This window comes from Rhinatrema bivittatum, chromosome 2, assembly GCF_901001135.1.
Source record: "Rhinatrema bivittatum chromosome 2, aRhiBiv1.1, whole genome shotgun sequence".
In the NCBI taxonomy this organism is placed as follows: Eukaryota; Metazoa; Chordata; class Amphibia; order Gymnophiona; family Rhinatrematidae; genus Rhinatrema; species Rhinatrema bivittatum.
Window position 1 is genome coordinate 285308627 of NC_042616.1, and position 22273 is coordinate 285330899.

Consider the following 22273-nt stretch of genomic DNA (forward strand, 5'->3'; position numbering starts at 1 on the left):
TACAGCCAGGTATTGGAGGGCTCTTTGCAAAAAGTTTGAAATACAACGCAGTTTCTCTACCGCCTTCCACCCGCAAAGTAACGGGCAAACAGAACGGATGAACCGTTCTCTAAAACTGTTCCTACGAGCTTTCACCAACCACAAACAAGATAATTGGGTGGAACTGTTACCGTGGGCAGAGTTCGCCTACAACAATCAAGTACACGCAGCAACAGGAAGATCACCCTTCCAAATCGTATATGGAAAGCAACTCAAACCACCTTTGCCCGTGCTTGTGCCGGTCTCCTCACCTGCGGCGCAGCTTACTGCCCAGCAGTTGGGTACACTCTGGATATCTACCCAACGGAGGCTTCGTAGGTCTGCACTCATCTCTAAATGCTACAGTGATCGCCATCGGACACCCGCACCTATCTTCCTACCTGGAGACAGAGTGTGGCTCAGTACCAAGCACATCCATTTAAGACAACCATCGAAGAAGCTAGCACCTAAGTTCTGTGGTCCTTTTCGGGTAGCGGAGAGAGTGGGGCTGGTGTCCTATCGTCTGCGTCTGCCTACCACGTTACGCATTCATAACGTTTTCCACGTCTCTCTCCTGAAACCAGTAGTCCTTTCCAGGTTCCACCAGAGCCCGCCTGATCCTACCTCTGCTCCCACAGCCGAGGACCCTACCTTCCAAGTACGAGAAGTCTTGGATTCTCGTTTCGCCAACAGACGTTGGGAGTACTTGCTAGCTTGGGAGGGATGCGGGGATGAAGACAATACTTGGGAACCTGCTCGCAACATTTTGGACAAATCTCTGTTACAACTATTCCACGCCGATCATCCTGGCAAGCCTGGGCCTTTGAAGAGGGGGCGTAAAGGAGGGGGTACTGTTGCGGTCCCGGTCGCTAAGTTAGCGACCGGGTCCTTACCTTGTCTCCGGGCTCCCCGTTCGCACCGCGAACCGCGCGCTGAAAGGCCTTCCTGGCCGCATGGCAGCGGCGTCTCCCTCGTGGAGACGCCGTCAGGGCCTGAACGCGGCTCCTCCCCCCGCCGGGGAACGCGCGCGCGCGCGCGAAGGGCCGGCACTTGTAGGTCCAGCACCCGGAAGTGCTGAACCGCCCCTTCTCTGACGTCAGATGCCGGCAGACTATTTAAGTCGGCGTCTGTGTCCTCAGCCTTGCCTTGCAACGAGGTCACTCTCTGAGTGTTAGTTGCGTTCCTGGTGATCCTTGCTCCAGTTGTTCCTGCTCCAGTTCCTGCTGATCCTGCTCCAGTTCCTGCTGATCCTGCTCCAGTTCCTGCTGATCCTGCTCCAGTTCCTGCTGACCCTCGCTCCAGTTCCGGTCTTTCCTGTTCCTTCTCCTCGCTTCCTGCCTGCTTCCGCCTCTGCTGACCCGACTTCGGACTTCACCTCGTCTCCTCTTGTCTTCAGCCAGCCTCGACCTTCGGACTTCATCTCGACTCCTCTCGTTTACTGCCAGCACTGACCTCAGCGCTTCTCCTAAGACCCAGCGACCCGGACCTCTACAGGCCCCTCCTGGGGAGGTCTCGGGTTTCCAGGGCGAAGACTTCTCTTCAACACCCGCTGTGCTCCGCCTCCCGGCCTTCCTCCACTCTCGGAGCCCTCGCTCCACTCGGCCGGCCCAAGGGTCCACTGACAATTTCTATCCACAACAATAGAGACAATACAGTATGTAATAGTGCCAGTGCAATTAGATTGGAAGTGCATAGTCACTCAGAGAAGATTTTTATTAACATTCTAGTCTCTTAAATGGTTCAAGGTGATTCTCCACACAATATATTAACAAAACAGAACATGAAAATAGCATCTAAGCCAAACCTTACAATATCAGCCCTCACAGTGCATGAGACTTATCTGTCCACCATGGGACCTACTTTTAGGTTCCCAAATTGTATGGTCTGTAGAACTGATGAGCATGGGGGTAACCAGCACAATGCAGAGGTTACTGCCCTTAACAGAAGGCATGGGATTACTACCCAAACCAATAAGCCTTGATGCTTTTGATGCAAATCAACATTGCCCTTTGCTTTGAAGGAAGGGGGCTGAAAGGAAAGAGACATTTGAATTCAGAGACATCCAACACGAGCCATGACTTTTTTACAGTCTGGGGTACTGATGCTCAGACATTAGGGAAAAACACAGGACTGCTTCTATGGCCAAATCCATAAGCAAAGCACATTAAGCAAAACCTATAGAAACATAGAAACATAGAAATGACGGCAGAAGAAGACCAAATGGCCCATCCAGTCTGCCCAGCAAGCTTCACACACTTTTTTCTCTCATACTTATCTGTTTCTCTTAGCTCTTGGTTCTATTTCCCTTCCACCCCCACCATTAATGTAGAGAGCAGTAGGGGTGTGCATTCGGATTGACCGCATTAGTAAAACGCAACTCATTTTTTTTTTTACTTAAAAAATTGATTCGACATAAACGATCGGATTTCCCACATATCGAACATAGATATGTTCGATATGTGGGAAATCGCGATTGTTGAGCCAAAATAAAAATATAAACCCCCTCACCCTCCTTAATCCCCCCCCCCCCGACTTACCACAACTCCCTGGTGATGGAGCGAGGAGTGAGGACGCCATTTCTGCAATCCTTGGCGAGAAGCATGTGACGTCGGCGGCATGTCGAGTGACGCCGGCGTCACATGATTCCCGGCTCGTTCGCGCTGGACGGCTCGTTCGGCCCAAAAAGAACTTTTGGCCAGCTTGAGGGGGTCAGGAGGCCCCCCCAAGCTGGCCAAAAGTTCTTTTTGGGCCGAACGAGCCGTCCGGCGCGAACTTGCCGGGAATCACGTGACGTCGCGTCTGAGTGACGCGGCGCCACGTGATTCCCGGCTCGTTCGCGCCGGACGGCTCGTTCGGCCCAAAAATAACTTTTGGCCAGCTTGGGGGGGTCAGGAGGCCCCCCCAAGCTGGCCAAAAGTTATTTTTGGGCCGAACGAGCCGTCCGGCGCGAACGAGCCGGGAATCACGTGACGCCGCGTCACTCGACGTGCCACCGACGTCACATGCTTCTCGCCAAGGATTGCAGAAATGACGTCCTCACTCCTCGCTCGATCACCAGGGAGTTGTGGTAAGTCGGGGGGGGGGGGGGGGATTAAGGAGGGTGAGGGGGTTTAAATTTTTTTTTTGCACATATGTACATATACCCAACTCATTGGATTTTTTTTATGTCCATATTGGCCGCAAGTGGGACCCCCTTTCGGACATAAAAAATATGAACATAAAATTTTGCTCTGCACATCCCTAGAGAGCAGTGATGGAGCTGCATCCAAGTGAATATCTAGCTGATAAGTTAGGGGTAGTAGGGGTAGTAACCGCCGCAATAAGCAAGCTACACCCATGCTTATTTGTTTTACCCAGACTATGTTATACAGCCCTTATTGGTTGTTTTTCTTCTCCCCTGCTGTTGAAGCAGGGAGCTATGCTGGATATGCTTGAAGTATCAGTTTATTCTTCTCCCATGCTGTTGAAGCAGAGAGCCATGCTGGATATGCATCGAAAGTGAAGTATCAGGCACATTTGGTTTGGGGTAGTAACCGCCGTAACAAGCCAGCTACTCCCCGCTTTGTGAGTGCGAACCCTTTTTTCTTCTCCCCTGCCGTTGAAGCAGAGAGCTCTGCTGGATGTGTGTAGTATCAGTTTTTTCTTCTCCCCTGCCGTTGAAGCAGAGAACTATGCTGTATTTGCATAGAAATTGAAGTAACAGGCTTATTTGGTTTGGGGTAGTAACCGCCGTAACAAGCCAGCTACTCCCCCCTTTGTGAGTGCAGATCCTTTATTCCACATTTCCTCTTGCTGTTGAAGCTAGAATGATGTTGGAGTCACAGTAAGCATGTGTACGTTTATTGAATAAGGGTATTGTCTCCAGGCATTAGCCATCATTCTGGCGAGTCACCCACTCTTCATTGGCGGCCTCTTGACTTTATGGATCCACAGTGTTTATCCCACGCCCCTTTGAAGTCCTTCACAGTTCTGGTCTTCACCACATCCTCCGGAAGGGCATTCCAGGCATCCACCACCCTTTCCGTGAAGAAATACTTCCTAACATTGGTTCTGAATCTTCCTCCCTGGAGCTTCAAATCGTGACCCCTGGTTCTGCTGATTTTTTTCCTACGGAAAAGGTTTGTCGTTGTCTTTGGATCATTAAAACCTTTCAAGTATCTGAAAGTCTGTATCATATCGCCTCTGCTCCTCCTTTCCTCCAGGGTGTACATATTTAGATTCTTCAATCTCTCCTCGTACGTCATCCGATGAAGATCCTCCACCTTCCTCGGATGACGTACGAGGAGAGATTGAAGAATCTAAAACTGACTGATACATGGGGGTAACCTGCACGGTGCGGCAGATACTACCATGGGAAGCTTGCTGGGCAGTCTGGATGGACCACTGGTTCTTTTCTACCATCATTTCTATGTTTCTATGTTTCTGTATAGAGCCATCTGTATTCACTATAATGTTTCCTGCCAGAGGACAATCTATGACCCTGTGTTCTCAACCATTGACTGCCCCACCATGAAAGCTAGGATGCCCTCTTCAGATATTGCCAACTCAGATATGCCCTATAATCTATTTGGGTCCCCTAATACCTCATCTGGCATGGTCCAGTTGGCAAATGATGGGTCACACTAGTTTCTAATCCCACATCCTCAAGTCTGCCTCCCCAAGGAGAGCCTATTTTTTCCCAGATGGTAACATCATGCAAGAGTAGGAGTATGCTTGATTATTGCAGTTATCAATTAAGACATCTCAGGCTCTGGTACCCCACTCTCAATTTCAATTGCAACAAAGAAAACTTTAATTATCAGATTCAAAGAAAATATGGATGAAGGAGATTTTGCCAGACCAGGAAAAGTGATGCTGGCTTTAATTAACCCCCAGTAAATTATCTGACTAGTTCTGCCCCATTGCCTATGTTCCCATTTGTTTTCTCAGGCTCCCAGTACGAAAATGTCTGCCAAGAGCTCAAGTTATACAAAGATCTGGTTGAGCTGGCAGAAACCGGGGTTACAGCACCATGTTATAAGTGGCTGTCTTGCACCCTGATGCAGTGCTTTGTTTTAACTGAGGCAGCCATGAGTCTCCTGGACTTCCTATGCTGCTCGCCCATGCTTGTTTTAGCATAGAAAACACGCAAGGAATAACAGCCTTTATTAATGATAAATGCAATGCCACAAGTGAGAGGGACTGTGAACTTGCTGTATTTACCATTTGCAGCACTATTGGGTGTGGGAACTGCTACTTGGGATCTAGCAAAGTTTGAGGAATGATCTAGGGTATGCAGCTAAGATGTAATGCTAAAACATGCAGAGTTGTGCATTTAGTCTGCAGAAACCCAAGGGATAGGTACAGTATAGGTGTAATGAGTGGTGCCGAAAGTGAACCCTTTGTGTTGTGGTACGGTTGATGCACCCTTGTATGCAAACCCATGAGGCCTATGCTGTCAGCTGGCAAACGTGCCCTGTAGTGGAACACAATTGAGTTTCATCTATACCAGCCACCTCCCCTATAAGTTGAGCCATTGGGTTCTGGTGGCTGCAAGACTTAAGTGGCTCCCTAGAGTGATGAAATGAGCAAAGGTCCAGGGGCACTCGGGGGTCCAGACAAGCAGCAAGCTGGAGATATGGAGACAGGCCAAGGATAAGGGCAGGCAGTGAGCAAATGTGGTCAGGTCCATGCAAGAGGTCAAGATCTAGAAGACACCCTGAAGACATGGATGATACAGACAAGGCAAGACAAGGCTAGATGATAATGGCTGGATAAGGAAAGCTGATCAAGGAAGGCAGGACAAGATGAGGCTGAATGACGGAAGACTGGATACGGCAAGCAGGATGAGGCAAGGCTGGAGAAGGCAATGCAAGATGAGGCAAGACAGGACACTCGGGTTCACAGGAGCAAAATGCACTACAAAGATAGTAGACTCATTGCTGAGGCAGAGATAAGCCATCAGAGGAGCTCTTATATAGTGGGGGGCTGGATGATATCATCAAAGGGTGCTGCAGGGATTTTCCTGCCATGGCCCTATAAAGGAAGGAGCTGCGCGCATGCCTTAGGAGGATCCAGGATAGTAGCAGCATGGTGGCATGTGTGGTTTTGCATGGCAGAGGAATCCCTGCTGTGCAAAGGTTGGGGCCTGCTGACAGTGTCAGGCTAAGTGCAGTGGGTCACAGGGCCAACCCATGAGCTGCAAATCTTCACAATAAGGGTGAAATTCTTCTAAGCATGAATGATGATTGTGATCTGGAGATGATCACATCTGATGATCTTAAAGTGGCCAAATAGGTGGATAAGACAATGGAAAAAGTCAGAAAGTTGTGGGTGGGGTGGGGAGGGGGGAGTGGCAGGGTTCTGGTGAACACCTTCCAAGATGACAGCTTGAGAGTCATGCTCCTGAGACCCTAAGTTCATCATCAGATTCCCTGACCTCATATCTGGACTTAAGTGTGATTTGTGTGATTCTCCATGCTTTAGTCATGGAGGCAAATGAAAATGCCAATTCTGAGATGTCTTCACCTTCTCTGATAGGCGTAAAAATTCCAAAACATGAACCCCCTTCACCAGTGAAGATGGCAGCTACCAAAGACTCAGAAATCTCTCTACATACCTTGCTTTCTGAACTGCTTCAAGGTAAGGAGACAATTAAAGAGAATTCAGCCAACATGGCAACACAGCAGCTGCATCTTGCCCATTTTAAAGAATGGTTGATATCCATGGAAAAGAAATCAGAGATATTAAAACACAGGATTTCCTTGAACTCAGAGCAGCTTACCGCAGTTCAGCATCAGGTCAAACATATTTTGGTGTTGAAGCACAACTTAAAAGACTTAAACAATTGCAGTCACCAAAATAACAGAGGGTGTGCCTGAGTGATCTGAAGGTTCATGAGTTTTATGCAGAACCTTTTGACTGTGTACTTGGATGTAAAGCTTGACATCCCCTTCACGATTGAGAGGGTGCACCATTCTCCATTGGCGTCAGCTAAATATCCATGTCCCATCGTCTTGCAAGTACTCTGCTACCCTCAAACACCATCAATTCTTCAAAGGACCTGACATAAAGCACCTCTTCGATTCGAGGGAAAATTAATTATGGTTTCACCAGATCTTCATAAATCTATGGTATACTGACGTAAAATGTATTTAGCAATGTGGCCTCAATTGAAGGATCTCAACTTGCACTTCAACCTATTCTACCACATGTGGATGCAGTTCAGGGCAACAATATAATGAGCAGATTTGAGGAACCAGAAGGCCTGTGGACTTTCATCAAGGAGGTTAAAGGCATGCTGTCAGAAGTGAAGTGAACTCTTTATTTTTTGCTTTTCACGGTATCTGTCAATGGCCCTGAATCTTGCAAATGCTATGGATTGATACTGAATGAAGACTGGACAATGTTGCTTAGAGGAAAGGATTTTTTGTACAAACTTTGTTGTTCTATTACAGTGACTCTTTTCACTTTTTTGGGCCAATATATGCTGTGGGGTGGGTTTGCTATGTATGCTCATGTACATTGTCACATTGATTTTAAGTGATGGAAATTGTGAGCTTGTAGCTGTACCTTTTGGCAGGTGGTGTATGGGGCTAAGAACATAAGTTGCCATACTGGGTCAGACCAAGAGTCCATCAAGACCAGCATCCTGTTTTCAGCAGTGGCCAATCCAGGATACAACTACATGGAAAATACCCAAACAGTAAATAAATCCCATGCTAGTAATGCCAGTAATAATCAGTGGCTATTTCTTAAGTCAATTTGATTATTAGCTGTTTATGGACTTCTCCAGGAACTTGTCCAAAACTTTTTTAAACCCAGCTACCTTAATCACATCCTCTGGCAATGAATACCAGAGCTCATTTGTATGTTGAATGAAAAAGAATTGTCTCCAATTTGTTTTAAATGGGCTACTTGGTAAACTCATGGAGTGCCCCCTAAGTCTTGTATTATCGGAAAGAGCAAACAACCAATTTACATTTAACCATTCTAGTCCTCTCATAATTTTAGAGACCTCTATCATACCCCCTCAGCCATCTTTTCTCCAAACTGAGCAGCCTTAACCTCTCTAGCCTTTCTTCATAGTGAAACTGATCCATCCACTTTATCATTTTGCTTGCCCTTCTCTGAACCAGACTTGAACACAGTACTGAAGGTATGGTCTCACAGAGGTACTATGACATTCTCTGTTTTATTCACCATTTTTTTCCTAATAATTATTAACATTCTATTTGCTTTTCTGAACGCTGCTGCACATTGAGCCAATAATTGCAATGTATTGTCAGACTGATAGTTTACTAAATGTATTTATTTATTTAACGTTTTTATATATCGACGTTCATTTGCACATCACATCGGTTCACATATTAACATTTGAAGTATGAAAGGAAATTACATATAACAGGGTAATTAACTGTGGATTAAACATTATAATGATAGTTAAGTATAAAGGACAGGGGGGTATGAGGGAAGAAAAACTGAGAGGAGATCATATGCTGAGAGGAACATTTTGCAGTAATTGTTGTATTGTGGCGGTTATTGGTAGGGATGTGCAGCCAAAACGTTTTCGTTGCGTACGTGATGCGTATTTGTGGGGGGTCAATTCCGTTTCATGCGGAAGTATGGAGAATTCCATTAGTTGTCGATCTGTAAATACGTTACTACGGTGAGTTAAATTATTGTCCCAGCTAAAATTAAAATTAACTACAACCCCCCACCCTCCTGCCCCCCCCCAAGACTTACCAAAACTCCCTGGTAGTCCAGCGGGGAGTCAGGAAGCCATTGCTGCACTCGTTTGCCGGTTTCATCACGGCGCCGATAGCCTGTGTCACAGGGGCTACTGGTACCATTGGTCAGTCCCTATCACATGGTCACCGGCGCCATCTTGTGCTCCTACCATGTGACAGGGGCTGACCAATGGCACCAGTAGCCCCTGTGACATAGTATGGGCAAAGGCTATCGGCGCCATTTTGAGTCCTGGCGTCGGACGGCAGGTCGCTTCGGGACCCCTGTTGGACCCACAGGGACTTTTGGCCAGCTTGGGGGGGCCTCCTGACCCCCACAAGACTTGCCAAAAGTCCAGCGGGGGTCCGGGAGCGACCTCCTTGCACGCCGGCCATCCGATGCCAATACTCAAAATGGCACCGATCGCCTTTGCCTTCACTATGACACACATAGTGAGGGCAAAGGCGATCGGCGCCATTTTGAGACTCAAAATCGCCGTCTGATGCCAATACTCAAAATGGCGCCGATCGCCTTTGCCCTCACTATGACGGCATCTCTATAGATTTTTTTAAATTTTTTTATTTATACAATTTTACATATATATAGAACAAGAAACCTCTTGTCAAGAAAAGTAGATTCGACAATGAAGAATAATTGTACAAAGCAAATGGAATGTCAGAACAATAAACATTATCGAATTCAGTCCAAGTCCACAAGATGGGGATCCAAGCACAATCTAGGAAATAATTTGTTAATATACAGCATAAATGTGTTGCAACAATGAAAGCTTGATAATATAATTGTTACGAAACCCGGCCACGCAGACCATGGCCGGCTCTTCTCACCTCTCCCCTGCAGTACGGGGGATTCTTTCCCGCAATGCGGCACAGCAGGACCGCCGTTGCCCTCCAGGCCTCGCGCGGTACACCCGCCGCCGAGCCCCGTTCCAATCAGGGCCCGGCAACCCACGCACGCCTGCCTGCAGGACTTAAAGGGGCCGCGACACGCTAGGGTTGCCGGGCCCTCTCTGATGACATCACTCCCTTGGGAGTATTTAACGCAAGCTCTGGCAATCAGAGCTTACCTTTGCAACTGGCTTCCTCCGTAGGTTCTCTGGGCTTCTTGTTATTGTCTTAGTCTCTAGAAACTCATTGTTTAACTGGCTTCTGACCTCAGCTCATTCCTGACTGCTCTGCCTGCTGCCTGCCTCCTAACCTCTGCTTGCCTGTGACTTCGTCTGACCTCCGGAACCTGACCTCTGCCTGCTTGACCACACTTATCCTCCAGTCCTGTTCCAGCGTTCTGCTGTCTCAGCGCCTGTCTGTTCCTGTGCGCTCCCAGGTAGTACCTTTGGACTGTTTCTTGGTACTGACCTTGGCTTGCTTCTTGACCCGTCCCTCTGCCTGCCACCTGCCAAAGACCTCAGCCTACTCTTCGACCTTGTCTGACCTCTGGATCGTGACCCTTGCTTCGTTGACCACTCCTCAGACTGATTCTTGGAATTCGACCCTGTTCACCTGACCTTGCTTGATTCTGACTCTGTCCCTAGGCTTGCCTTTACCAACTCTATTCTGGTTCTCTCTCCTCCAATCTGTTTCCAGCTTCGAACTGATAGTGCTCTCCCAGTATCTGTGGGAACGCCGGACTCTGACTCTCCCAGGAGACCCTGCAAGGACCACCTAAGTCCCAGTGGCCCGGGGACCTCAGGCTTCCAGTGGTGAAGTCCTACACTGCTTCAGTCTCCTTCCGTGCTCCACCCCCTGTGGCTAATCCCTGTACTGCCACAAGACAGGGGTCTACCTGTCTACCTGTCAAACATGGCATTTGGATGACAATAGAAGGAACAGAACTATCCTCTATCAGTTTTTTATCAGACAAAAAGGATAATTTTGCAGGTTGAAAACATACATAAGAAGCACCCTTATATTTTACACAATATTTACAAGGAAATTTCACAAAGAATAGAGTTCCCACTTCCAAAACTCTAGGTTTCATAATAAAAAACTGTTGTCACTTTTTCTTAATCTGCTTGGCCACATCAGGAAAAATTCTGACCTTGCAATTTAGAAATAACCCAGTCTCTATCAGGTTCTAACAAAAAAGAGACAATCATGGTGGCAGGAGAAACCCCCTTACTATCAGACTTTTCCAATATGGGAGAAAAAATGTTTAATTCCAATGGTTGCGTAACAGGTTGCTGATCGAAATTGGAAGTTTCCCTTCTAGAAATGGTTAAATAAAATGCCTTAGAGAGAGGAAGAAGGGCTTGTTCAGATATCTTAATTATCTCCAAAAAGTATCTTTTTACCATGTCCTTAGATGACATTAAGGGATTTTTAGGGAAATTAATAAATCCCAAGTTTTTCCCTCTCATAAGATTTTCCAGATTTTCCATTTTATAGGTCAAGAGCATGTTTTCATTAATAGTAGATTGTTGTAGAGCTTTGATAAATTCAACTTCCCTTTTATTAAGTTCAACACTGTTTTCAAAAATAGATTTGGAGGATTCCAGCACAGAGACTAGGGATGTGCAGAGGGACGCCATACGTTTCATTCGGGATACGTATTCGTCGTGTGGCAGATACGTTGTATACGCCCGTATGGCGTCCTGATACGGTTATACGTCTAATCCTATTCGTTACCCGGCTAAAATTAAATTTACTACAATCCCCCACCCTCCTGACCACCCCAAGACTTACCAAAACTCCTTGGTGGTCCAGCGGGGGTCTGGGAGCACTCTCACACCCTCTGTACCAGTTCAAAATGGCGCCGATAGCCCTACCATGTCACAGAGGCTACTGGTGCCATTGGTCAGCCCCTGTCACATGGCCATTGGCACCATCTTGTGCTCCTGCCATGTGACAAGGGCTGACCAATGGCGTCTGTAGCCCCTGTGACATAGTAAGGGCAAGGCTATCGGCGCCATTTTGGTTCCTGGCACCCAACGGCACAAGTGCAGGAGATCGCTCCCGGACCCCCAGGGACTTTTGGCCAGCTTGGGGGGGGGCCTCCTGACCCCCACAAGACTTGCCAAAAGTCCAGTGGGGGTCTGGGAGTGACCTGCTGCACTCCTCCACCCAATACTACAGCCTTCCAATCAGGCATGACTATCCACTGCTAGTCTCTGCCAACTCCCTAGCTTGACTCCATCTCCCATCCAGCACATCGGCAATAGGTCAATTCCTCCTGCAGAAGTATTTTGCCTGCGTTCCTGCTTCCTGGTATATTTGCATTTTTTTCCTGTGTTCCTGAGTCCTGTTCATGGTTTTCTGGCAGTCTGGTTGTTCCTGAGTTTGTCTTCGTGATCAATCTCTTCTGCTTCTATCTTCACTGTCTAATCTTGCCCCAATGGTTCCTCATTCTCCTTCTTCCTCTTCCTGGATCTTTGTCTCATTGGAATGGTCTTCTGCTTGACCTTGGACCAGACTTCTGGCATTGTTTGGATTGAACTTCTGGCTTGATCTCAGTTAGGACCTTGACCCTGCAGAGGTGAAAATAGGCAGTGGTTGCCTATTTTCACCTCTGACTGAACGCTGCCTGCCTCCGACCACAGCCTGATCATATTCCTGTTGTCCATGGTTTTTCATGGTGCCAGTTCTTCCTACATGTTGGCCTGCAACAAACTCCATCTAATGGATCTTTATTTCCACAGAAGCCCGCACCTAAGACCAGCTGACCCAGGCACCCAAGGGCTCAACCTAAGGGGAAGTGGGCTGGTATTAGCAAAGCTCCAGTTGGGCTTCATCTCCCACCAGCTTTGCCTATTAATGGTAGGGACTTGTGGGTTTCCTCCCTGCAGGTAGCACCAACTCCCCCTCAGCTAAGGATCCACACATGCAACATATCTCCTCCTCCAGACAGCCATGATCTTTCTCAGGTTCTCTAAAACTCTCAAGACCTGATTGAAACCAGAGGAACATTAATCATTTTCTTTGTACTTGAGTCAGATAAGGAATCTATGTTTCATCAGTACTTCAAATATAAAAATGTCTTTTTTTGTCGACAAAAAATCCAGATGTATCTGGACATCTCTAGGGAAATCCAGGAAAGAAGAAAGTCTTATCTCCACCTGAAACCTTGTGTTTTACAAATCAGGGTTACGCTCCTCTTGAGGTTTCCCTGTAAGTTTGAAGTGATCTACAATAAGAATAAATATGTTTTTGTGGACCTCTCCCATTTGATAGCTTTTTTAGAGGACAAAGAGCAGACTGAGAAAATTGAGATAGGTAGTCCCACTAAGACCCTCAAACACACATTGTTATTTCCTGTTTGTTACAATGTCTTGTTTTCTCCCAGTAGTTACCTCTGCAAATAATGTGGTCATATGATACTAATATGTTTATTGTTCTGTTTTCCCTTATTATAATTTTTCTTCATTGCCTTGTTTTTTGTTTTTTTGTTTTTATTCACTGTACTGCTATGAAAGTTTCTAAATAAAAATCTAAAAGAAAAATTATATAAAATTATTGAGAGAGCACTTGCTCATTTCTTGTGGAAGTTGAAATCCCCAAGGATGGCCTTGTCAAAACTAAAACAGCCTAGGGACATGGGCAGAGTCAAATTCCTTAATTTTGCCTCTTATAAGGCTTTTTTGTTGAAGCAAGGTTGCTAATTGTTGTGCCAAACCAGTTTGTATACAAATGGAGGAGTCCCTTTTGGTTCCTATCTTCATCCATATATTTGCTGAACTGTATCTTCCTGCCTTTTTGAAAGACTCCTTAGTTTTTCATGCTACCTGGAAGGATTTAAAATTTCCATGGCAAAAAGTTAATCCTACAGGTTTATTTTCTAAAAATAATATCTCCATATGGCTCAATTCAAGCTTTAAGATAAATAAAAATGTGATTTTTTTTTAAGTCTTGGTACAAGAAGAGGGTGTGGGTATTGGGTCATTTATTAAACAGAAACCATTTCAAATCTTTTTTCAGAATTTCAACAAGATTTTGAGTTAGAAAATATGCAAACATTTCAATGAACATAAAGCACTGCATTAAAGTTAATAACTTTGATCCATCAGATATCCCTTGATCTTGATTTAAAAAAAAACAACCCTGTTTAAGTATTGCTGTGAATACTAAGTAGGTTATGGGTTTCTACGGATTTTTAAAATCATTACCTCCGTCTCGATGAATTGGTATTGAAAAACTCTGGGAAAGGGATCTGGGCAGGTCATTCAATTTCGCCGAATGGTCCTATTACTGGAGCATATCTGTAAGGGTCTCACTGCCAGTTTTGGTTAGTTAGTCTTTATTTTTAATTGCTCATAGAGCTATATGGATGCCCATTAACGTGACAAAAGTTTTGAAGTCTGAGAATGTAAAATGCTGATCCTATGCTGTACCTACAGAACCTGAATGTAATCTGCTTTGAAGTGTCGAAATGCAGAATTAGTCTCGACAAAGGTCTCTCACATATCCTGATTCTCCTTGACATTTCTTCCGCCTTTGACACTGTCAACCACAAAATACTAATAGAACACCTTTGCGACATTGGCATCACAGATACAGCTCTCCAATGGTTTCAATCCTACTTACAGGACAGACAATACAGTGTCCACATAGGCAACCACAAATCCAAACCCATTCCCTTCTCCTAAGGTGTTCCACAAGGCTCCTCACTCTCTTCCACACTGTTTAACATCTATCTCCTTCCCCTCTTCCCCTCTGTAATCTTCTATCTAAACTTAACCTACCGCACCTCATCTTTGCTGATGATGTGCAAATTATCATACCTATACACGACACACTTCACAAAGCCATTGAGACCTGGAACTCCACACTACCAATCATTAACACCCTGTTGACAAACAATTTCCTTGCTCTCAACTCCACCAAAACAGAGCTTCTCCACATTGCTCCGCAAAGCATTCCCCTAACCCTTCAACCCAACACCCCCCTCTCCGCTACTGCTTCCATTCAACAGGTACGCAGCCTTGGAGTCACCATTGATAACCATCTCACCCTCAAAAATTTCATCAATAACACTATCAAAACCTGCTACTTCAAACTTAATCTGCTCAAAAAATTGAAACCCCTCTTGCACCTCAATGACTTCCGTACTATTCTACAGGCCTTCATTCTTTCAAAAATTGACTACTGCAATGCCCTCCTCCTAGGACTATCCCAAAACACGCTGCAACAGCTTCAACTCCTCCAAAACGCTGCCGCCCGGATCCTAACCAACACCAACAAACGTGATCACATCACCCCTGTACTCCAACACCTCCACTGGCTCCCAGTTTCTGCAAGGATAACTTACAAAACTCTCACTCTGGTCCACAAAGCCCTCCACAACCAAAATATGCATTGGTTTAATGAATACCTTACATTTCACAATGCCATCAGACCTACAAGACAGCAACACCGAGCAACACTGATCATCCCCTCACCCAAAGACTCCAAACTCAGCTCCACTAAAGCCCAGGCACTCTCATTAGCTGCCCCCGCCCTTTGTAACAAACTCCCCCCTTCACTACGTCAAGAAGCGTGCCCTAAAAAATTCAAACAAGACCTGAAAACTTACCTATTCAAGCAATCATTCACTGAACAACACACCACCCCCACATCACACCCTCTCTCCCCCCTGCCCTCCCATCCTCTCTATAGAAAATGCCTCTCCTGCAAAAAAATGACATATTGTAAATTGTGTACATAATGACACTGTTAAGCCTTTCTGTTACATTATTTGTCTTTTTCTCTGTAACTTGTTGATAATTATACCTTCCTATTCTCCAACAGTTCTCTGTTATAATGTAAAGCGCTTGTTGCTTAATTATGTTTTATATGAACCGATGAGATGTTCCCAATGTTCATTGGTATATAAAAACCTCTAAATAAATAAATAAAATAAAAATATAAATAAAACACATAATTTGTCTGATTTCCAGAAGAATATGTGGAACAAGATAGGATTAATACTACAAATTCAAGCTTACTGTTTATTGGGCATTATTTAGCTCTTAGGTCAGAGAGGAAAACATTGCTTGATTTTGTATCTGTCGCTTTAAAGCTTATTCTTAATTTTGGGACAGACAACTCAGTTTTAGATGTGCACAGATGGTGGAATGAGATATGCGTTTATTCCAAATATGAAAGAGTTGCTCTTTCATGCACTGGTTCTCTGCAATTTAATACCAAAATGTGAGCGCCTATATTGCAGTTCTCACTTACATCATACTTTATTGATATTGTACTTTATTGTTGACTGACTGTGTTTTGTTGTTCTTTGTTTTTGTTGTCGATTTTGTTTAATGTTCTTATTCTGAAAAATAAAGAAATTGAACATAAAAAACAGACAGAAAGATGCCTAAGGTGCATAGGGAGATGACTGGTCAGCAGAAAGATAGGAGGAAATATTGCCCCATATAAGTCCCTGGTGAGACCTCATTTGGAATACTGTACACAGTTCTAGAGACTGTATCTTCAAAATAATATAAACCAGTTGGAGTCAGTCCATAGGGTGACAAATAAAATGGTCAGTGATCTTTGATGTAAAGAATATGGAGACAGACTTAAAGATCTAAACATATCTACCCTAGATGAAAAAGAGGATACATGAGATGATATAGAGATATTTAAATACTTCCAAGGTTTCCATGCAGAGGAAGTTGGCCTCTTTCAAAGGAAAGAAAGCTCTAGAATGAAGGGTCATGGGTTGAGGGTGCAAGGGGTTATAATCAGGAGTCATCTAAGGAAATATTTATTTATAGAGAGGGTAGTAGATGCATGGAATAGCCTCCTATGGAGGTGATGGAGACAAGAATTGTTTCTGAATTGAAGAAAGTATAAAATAAATACAGAGGATCTCTGCAGGAGTGCTAGGGATTGTAAAGCTGAATAGTTGGTGTGGATGGGCAGACTAGATAGGCTGTAATAAATATTTTTCTACTGTCATATCTCTATGTTTCTATGAGAGGAACCTTCAGTCAGCAGCAACTTAGCCTCTTCTCCTTGCCCCACACACCCACTAGATGTGTTCTTCAACCTTATAAAAAGGGCATCGGATCACCGTGTGGTGGCTTGCCTAAGGCATGAGCTATAGACTCAAGCTCCTGGGGATGATACTTTGAGCAGCCCTGAGGGCGGTTTAGAATATTAAGTTGATGGGAAGATATTAAGAAAATATTCTGGTGAAAGCAGGTGATTTCCTCTTATGTTTAATTGGTAATAAACTGTTGGTTGGAAAGAAGGAGACAGGGAGGGGGAAGGGTGTTAATGAGAGTCTACTTGTTCATAAGAACATAAGAAGTTGCTATACTGGGTCAGACCGAGGTCCTATCAAACCCAGCATGCTGTTTCCAACAGTGGCCAATCAGATACCTGGCAAGTACCCAAACATTAAGTAGCTTCCATGCTACTGATGCCAGTAATAGCCATGGCTATTTCCTAAGCCAACTTGATTAATAGCAGGTAATGGACTTCTCCTCCAAGAACTTATCCAAACCTTTTTTAAACCCAGCTACACTAACTACACTAACCACATCCTCTGGAAACAAATTTCAGAACTTAATTGTGCATTGAGTGAAAATAATTTCTCTGATTGTTTTAAATGTGCTACTTGCTAACTTCATAGAGTGACCTAGTCATTCTATTATCCGAAAGAGGAAATAACCAATTCACATTTACCAGTTCTAGACCTCTCATAATTTTATAGACCTCTATCATATCCCCCTTTGGCCATCTCTTCTCCAAGCTGAACAGCCCTAACCTCTTTAGCCTTTCCTCATAGGGGAGCCATTCTATCTCCTTTTTGATAACCCTTCTCTGTACCTTCTCCAGTGCAACTATGTCTTTTTTGAGGTGCGGCAACCAGAATTGTACACAGTACTCAAGGTGTGGTCTCACCATGGAGTAATATAGAGGCATTATGACAGTTTCTGTTTTATTAACCATCCCTTCCTAATAATTCCTAACATTCTGTTTGCTTTTTTGATTGCCGCAGCACACTGAGCTGATGATTTCAATGTATTATCCACTATGATGCCTAGATAATTTTCCTGGGTGATAGCTCCTAATATAAAACCTAACATTGTGTAACTATAGCATGGGTTATTTTTCCCTATATGCAACACCTTGCACTTGTCCACATTAAATTTCATCTGTCATTTGAATGCCCAATCTTCCAGTCTCGCAAGGTCCTCCTGCAATTTATCATAATCTTCTTGTGATCTAACTACTCTGAATATTTTCGTATCATCTGCAAATTTGATTACCTCATTTGTGATATTCCTTTACAGATCATTTATAAATATATTTAAGTTGTGTTCAGCTCTAGAGAGTGCAGAATGTGCTTGTTTATCAACATTATTTTTGTCCTGGGCAGGAAAAGCAGCAAAATGGGTGGCAGAAATGAAAGTCAGTTGGTCAGGTCAATGAGATGACGGAGATATTCCATGTTGTTTGGAGGGGGAAGCATGCATACATTTTGAATGCAAAAAGGCAACATGGACTGGGCAGTTATCAGCAGTAGGGAACACCAATCGGGGAAGAAGTTATGATGACTCTGATCACTGCTCTACTTAAATCCTGAGGCTGGGTCTGTCCTATCATCCATATTCCCCTGTACCTTTATGAGTTTGTGGTGGGAATTTTTCTGCCAGGAGTTCAAATTACACAAAGATCAAGTTGAGTGGGGAGGGTACATTGTTATTGGTAGCTGTGGTGCACCTTAGACTTTTGTTTTGCTTTTATATGTTGTATCTCTTAACTGCCAATTTTCAGCCGGGCCTTGAGAGGCAAAGGTAGCCTACTACGCTTTGGCTGAGTATTTTGGTCTAATCTTCAGCTGGCTAGGTTGTAGCTGAAAATTAGATTAGATCTTGTCAGCTAAAACTTTGACATCTAGATTTAGAACAGTCTTTTGTGCACTCAGGGTTAACTTGGGGAAGGGGAGAAGTTAAACTATTTCTGTGGGAGATGACTGGTGGGGAGAGAGATTGTTGGGAGGGGAGGAATATTAAAGAGGATGATTGATTCTTGTTGGAGGGGCACTGAGAGAAGGGTGGTTTGAGCAGGAGATGGGAGAAAGGACTGAAGATTGAGCAGGAGTGTTACAGCTGAGGGCCCAGCTAGGGCTGGTGAACCTCCACAGGGGCAGTCCAAGACTTCAGGACAGACGCAGACTGGGCTGGAGGATCTTTGGCCTATACCAGCCACCTCCCCCGTAGGTTGGGCCCTTGGGTTCTGGAGCTTGGCCAGACTTAGACTTTGGCTGAAGTAGAAGTGCAGGTGGTGCAGGATTAGAGACTGAGGCAATGCGAAGCTGGAGTCAGAGGCAGGTATGGAACTGTAGTCTGGAACAGGGTGCAGGTAAATGCTGAACACTGGAACAGACTGGAACACTGGAACCAGGTGCGAGTAAGGCTGGAAGACTGGAACAGACAGACCTGACAGACCAGGTCAAGACAAGGACAGGACAAAACAGACTGAAAAAAGGAACCCCAAAGGCAACAGGCTAGAAAACATGCCTGAGAAAGCCACAAGACAGGGCTGGAGCAAAAGATCTGAAAAGTCACAGAGCAAGGCTAGGCTAGAAGGCCTAAGATGGCCACCAGGCAATAGAGAGCAGAAAGCCTGAGAAGGCCACAGGAAAAAGCAAAAGCAGAAGTCCTGAAAAGGCCACAAGGCAAGGCAAAGCAAAGCTAGGCTGGAAGGCCCAGAGGCCAGAGAGTAGTCCAAACAGGACAAGGCAAAGCAGAGAGCTGAGTGGACTCAATAACAAGGCACTGAACATAGCCAGAAGCAGGGTTAAATAAGCTGAGCCCTGCTGAGAAATAGAATCATGGAGACAATGACTGGAACAAGAGAAGGAGCAACTCCACAGGGACCTCTGGTGGTTGGGAAGCTGCATAACAGCAGATAAAGGATTGGAATTTAAACAGACAAAATAACATGAATATACATAGACACATATGCAGAAACACAATGTAAAGAATGCCTCTGATAACTCTATAGAATATACCTTTCCACTGTCAAAAAGGAATGAACTTCATCTGCATAGGCCCAGGAAAGATTCAAACTCTCACATACTGTCATTTATGATTAACATTGTTCCAGTTTTACATATTTTAAAGTGTCCATATCCTTGATTTCTCTACCTGTTTTGGCTTAAAATGGTCCTTTACTTGATGAAAGTCAGTATATTGAAGATATTCATCTTGCTCACATGATGTTCTATGATTTGCTAAGAACTATTGCACATTACTGCTTAAAATCACTTTTTCTATGCTTTCTCATTGATCTTATAGAGAAAAAGTGCATCAAGGCTTAATTGTCTCTTTCTGTAGTTAATATCAATCATGTCTTTTTATCATTAGATGTAAGCTCATGAAAGAATTTACCCACAACTTTGCTTTTGATTATAGTATGTCTTTTCACCAAAAGACTATACCATACTCAGTTACTTGTCAGCCACAGGACAGATATCATTACTGTAAGATAGTAACAAAGTAAATGACAACAGAACAAGATTGAGTCCATCCAGTCAGCCCAACAAGCTTTTTATTATTATTATTATTATTATTTTTATTAATTTTTAAGAGTAGTTTTGCTCTCTGGATCACTGACATTAATCAAAGAGAGGCGATTTTCAAACCATCTGCAGTGGGGCAAAGTTTGTGGGTACTTTATTCCATTGGATTCTGCACCACTTTTTAAATGAAAGTATTTTGGCTATGAAGTTTGCCGCAGGTATGACTATGAATTGCCTGCAGGAATTTGCACCTGCTTTCCATGTGGAATCTTTATGGAAAAAAATCTACATGTATCCTTGGAATAAGACCTCTAAACGCTGCTAAAGTTCTGTGCATTGTGAAACTTTAGCTACATTCAGGGTGGGCAATTCTCAGGCAGCTAATTTGCAGGCATAAATCATTATTTACCATTGTAAATAGCTTCGAAGATTGCCCTTTAAAAATACTGTCCAATTTCAGATGGTGCATGAATCTGGCAACTGTAACATGAAATACAGTTCATTGTTTGCAGTGTAATTTGCAAAAGTAAACCTTAATTTGTGATAGAATATTTAAAAAAATACTTTACAATAAGTAATGTGTTCCATAATCATTCTCATTTGGGATGTAGGAATTCAAACTTGGTATCTTTCATCTTAGCAGGACTAAAAAAAAAAAAAGAATGGGTTTCTCTAAACTCTGTGAGGAAAAAACTCTTTTTTTTGCCACAGATTGTAACCAAATCCAAGGATTCACTTACAGATTTGTGCAGATTCAGTGTGGATTTTGGCCAAAGATCACAAACCAATTTCAAGAGTTTCCATGGGTTCGGCAGCTTTGTAAATCTCTTTTAATGAAGACGACATCTCTTTTATCCCTTGGTATTGTACGCCAAGTCCTGTTGTACAATGTTTTAAAGTATAGATTGTAGTCAAATAAATAAATAAGCATGCTTCATTTGTTTGTATGTGCTATTTCAGCTAGAGGTGCATAGAATTGCTTGAAAACCTTTTATTACTAAGAAGTATTTTAACAGTCCCTTAAGGTATAGCTGCTACTTGCACATTCTCTGTATTGCATTGTGTGTTTGCTCTCTGCTGTCCATGGAAAGTAAAACTCAGCAGTGTTGTTCTTTATTTCCCTTTAGGGGCTGATGTTATCAATTTTGATGGCCAGGGTGGGTTATCGTACAGATTCAGGAACAAGAAGATGAAAACTTTGAAAGATGTCATTGCTCTGAAATTTAAAAGCTCTGAAAGTGAAGGTGTAATCTTCCATGGAGAAGGGCAGCAAGGCGACTATATCACCCTGGAACTGAAAAAAGCAAAGCTTGTTCTTCATTTAAACTTAGGTATTTTATGATTGCAAGTATTGATTTTTTAAAGCTTTCTCAAGGTACTGTGCGTCACATGTACTGAGGGGTATTTTTTTATTTTTTTTTTTACTATTGTTGAAAAAAAAATGCTTTCAGGAACTTTCCATGTGTAACAATAATAACAAAATATAACCTAGTTTCTCAAATTTGTTTTTTTCAAGTCCAGCTGCTTTTGAAAAGTGGTCTTTTAGTCAGCTTTGAAAGATCATAACATGCAGTGCATTGGTCTGGCAGTTCTGTTCTTTGAAGGCAAAACATGAAATCTATCTGGTTTGTAGGATATCCATAAGGAGGATAATTTTGTAATATTATGGGTCACTTATGCAGCAGTTGCACACATAAGTTGCACCAATTTTCAAAGCAAACACATGTGCATACATTTGCTCTGAAAAGTAGGCAAGTGGACATGCAGAAACTCACATGCTCAGTTAAACCTGTTCTTTGCAATGTGTAACTTATATATATGAATAACACTAACACATATTTTTTTTAAATCAAAATTATGCACATAAATCCCAACATCTCCCCCCAGGACACTCCTTTTTTATGCACATAAAACAATGTACAAAATCAGGTTTCAAGCATACTTTTATGAGCACAAACCCTGGGTCATTTTATAACAAATATATTCCTATAAGCACGGAGTAAACTTTTCAAAAACAGTCCTATAGCCAATAGAAAACACTATATTGGACCCTAAGGCTATAAATAGTTTGCTCTGGTAA

At 43.6% G+C, this 22273-nt stretch overlaps 1 protein-coding gene across 1 annotated transcript in view; it reads left to right on the forward strand.

The window, feature by feature from the left end:
* CNTNAP2 (contactin associated protein like 2) overlaps window positions 1-22273 on the forward strand; it is a 2918762-nt gene that overhangs the window by 678336 nt on the left and 2218153 nt on the right. Inside the window, exon 4 of the mRNA XM_029589581.1 lies at window positions 21321-21524. Coding sequence (XP_029445441.1) covers window positions 21321-21524 — 204 coding nt within the window. The remainder of the gene's footprint in view (window positions 1-21320; window positions 21525-22273) is intronic.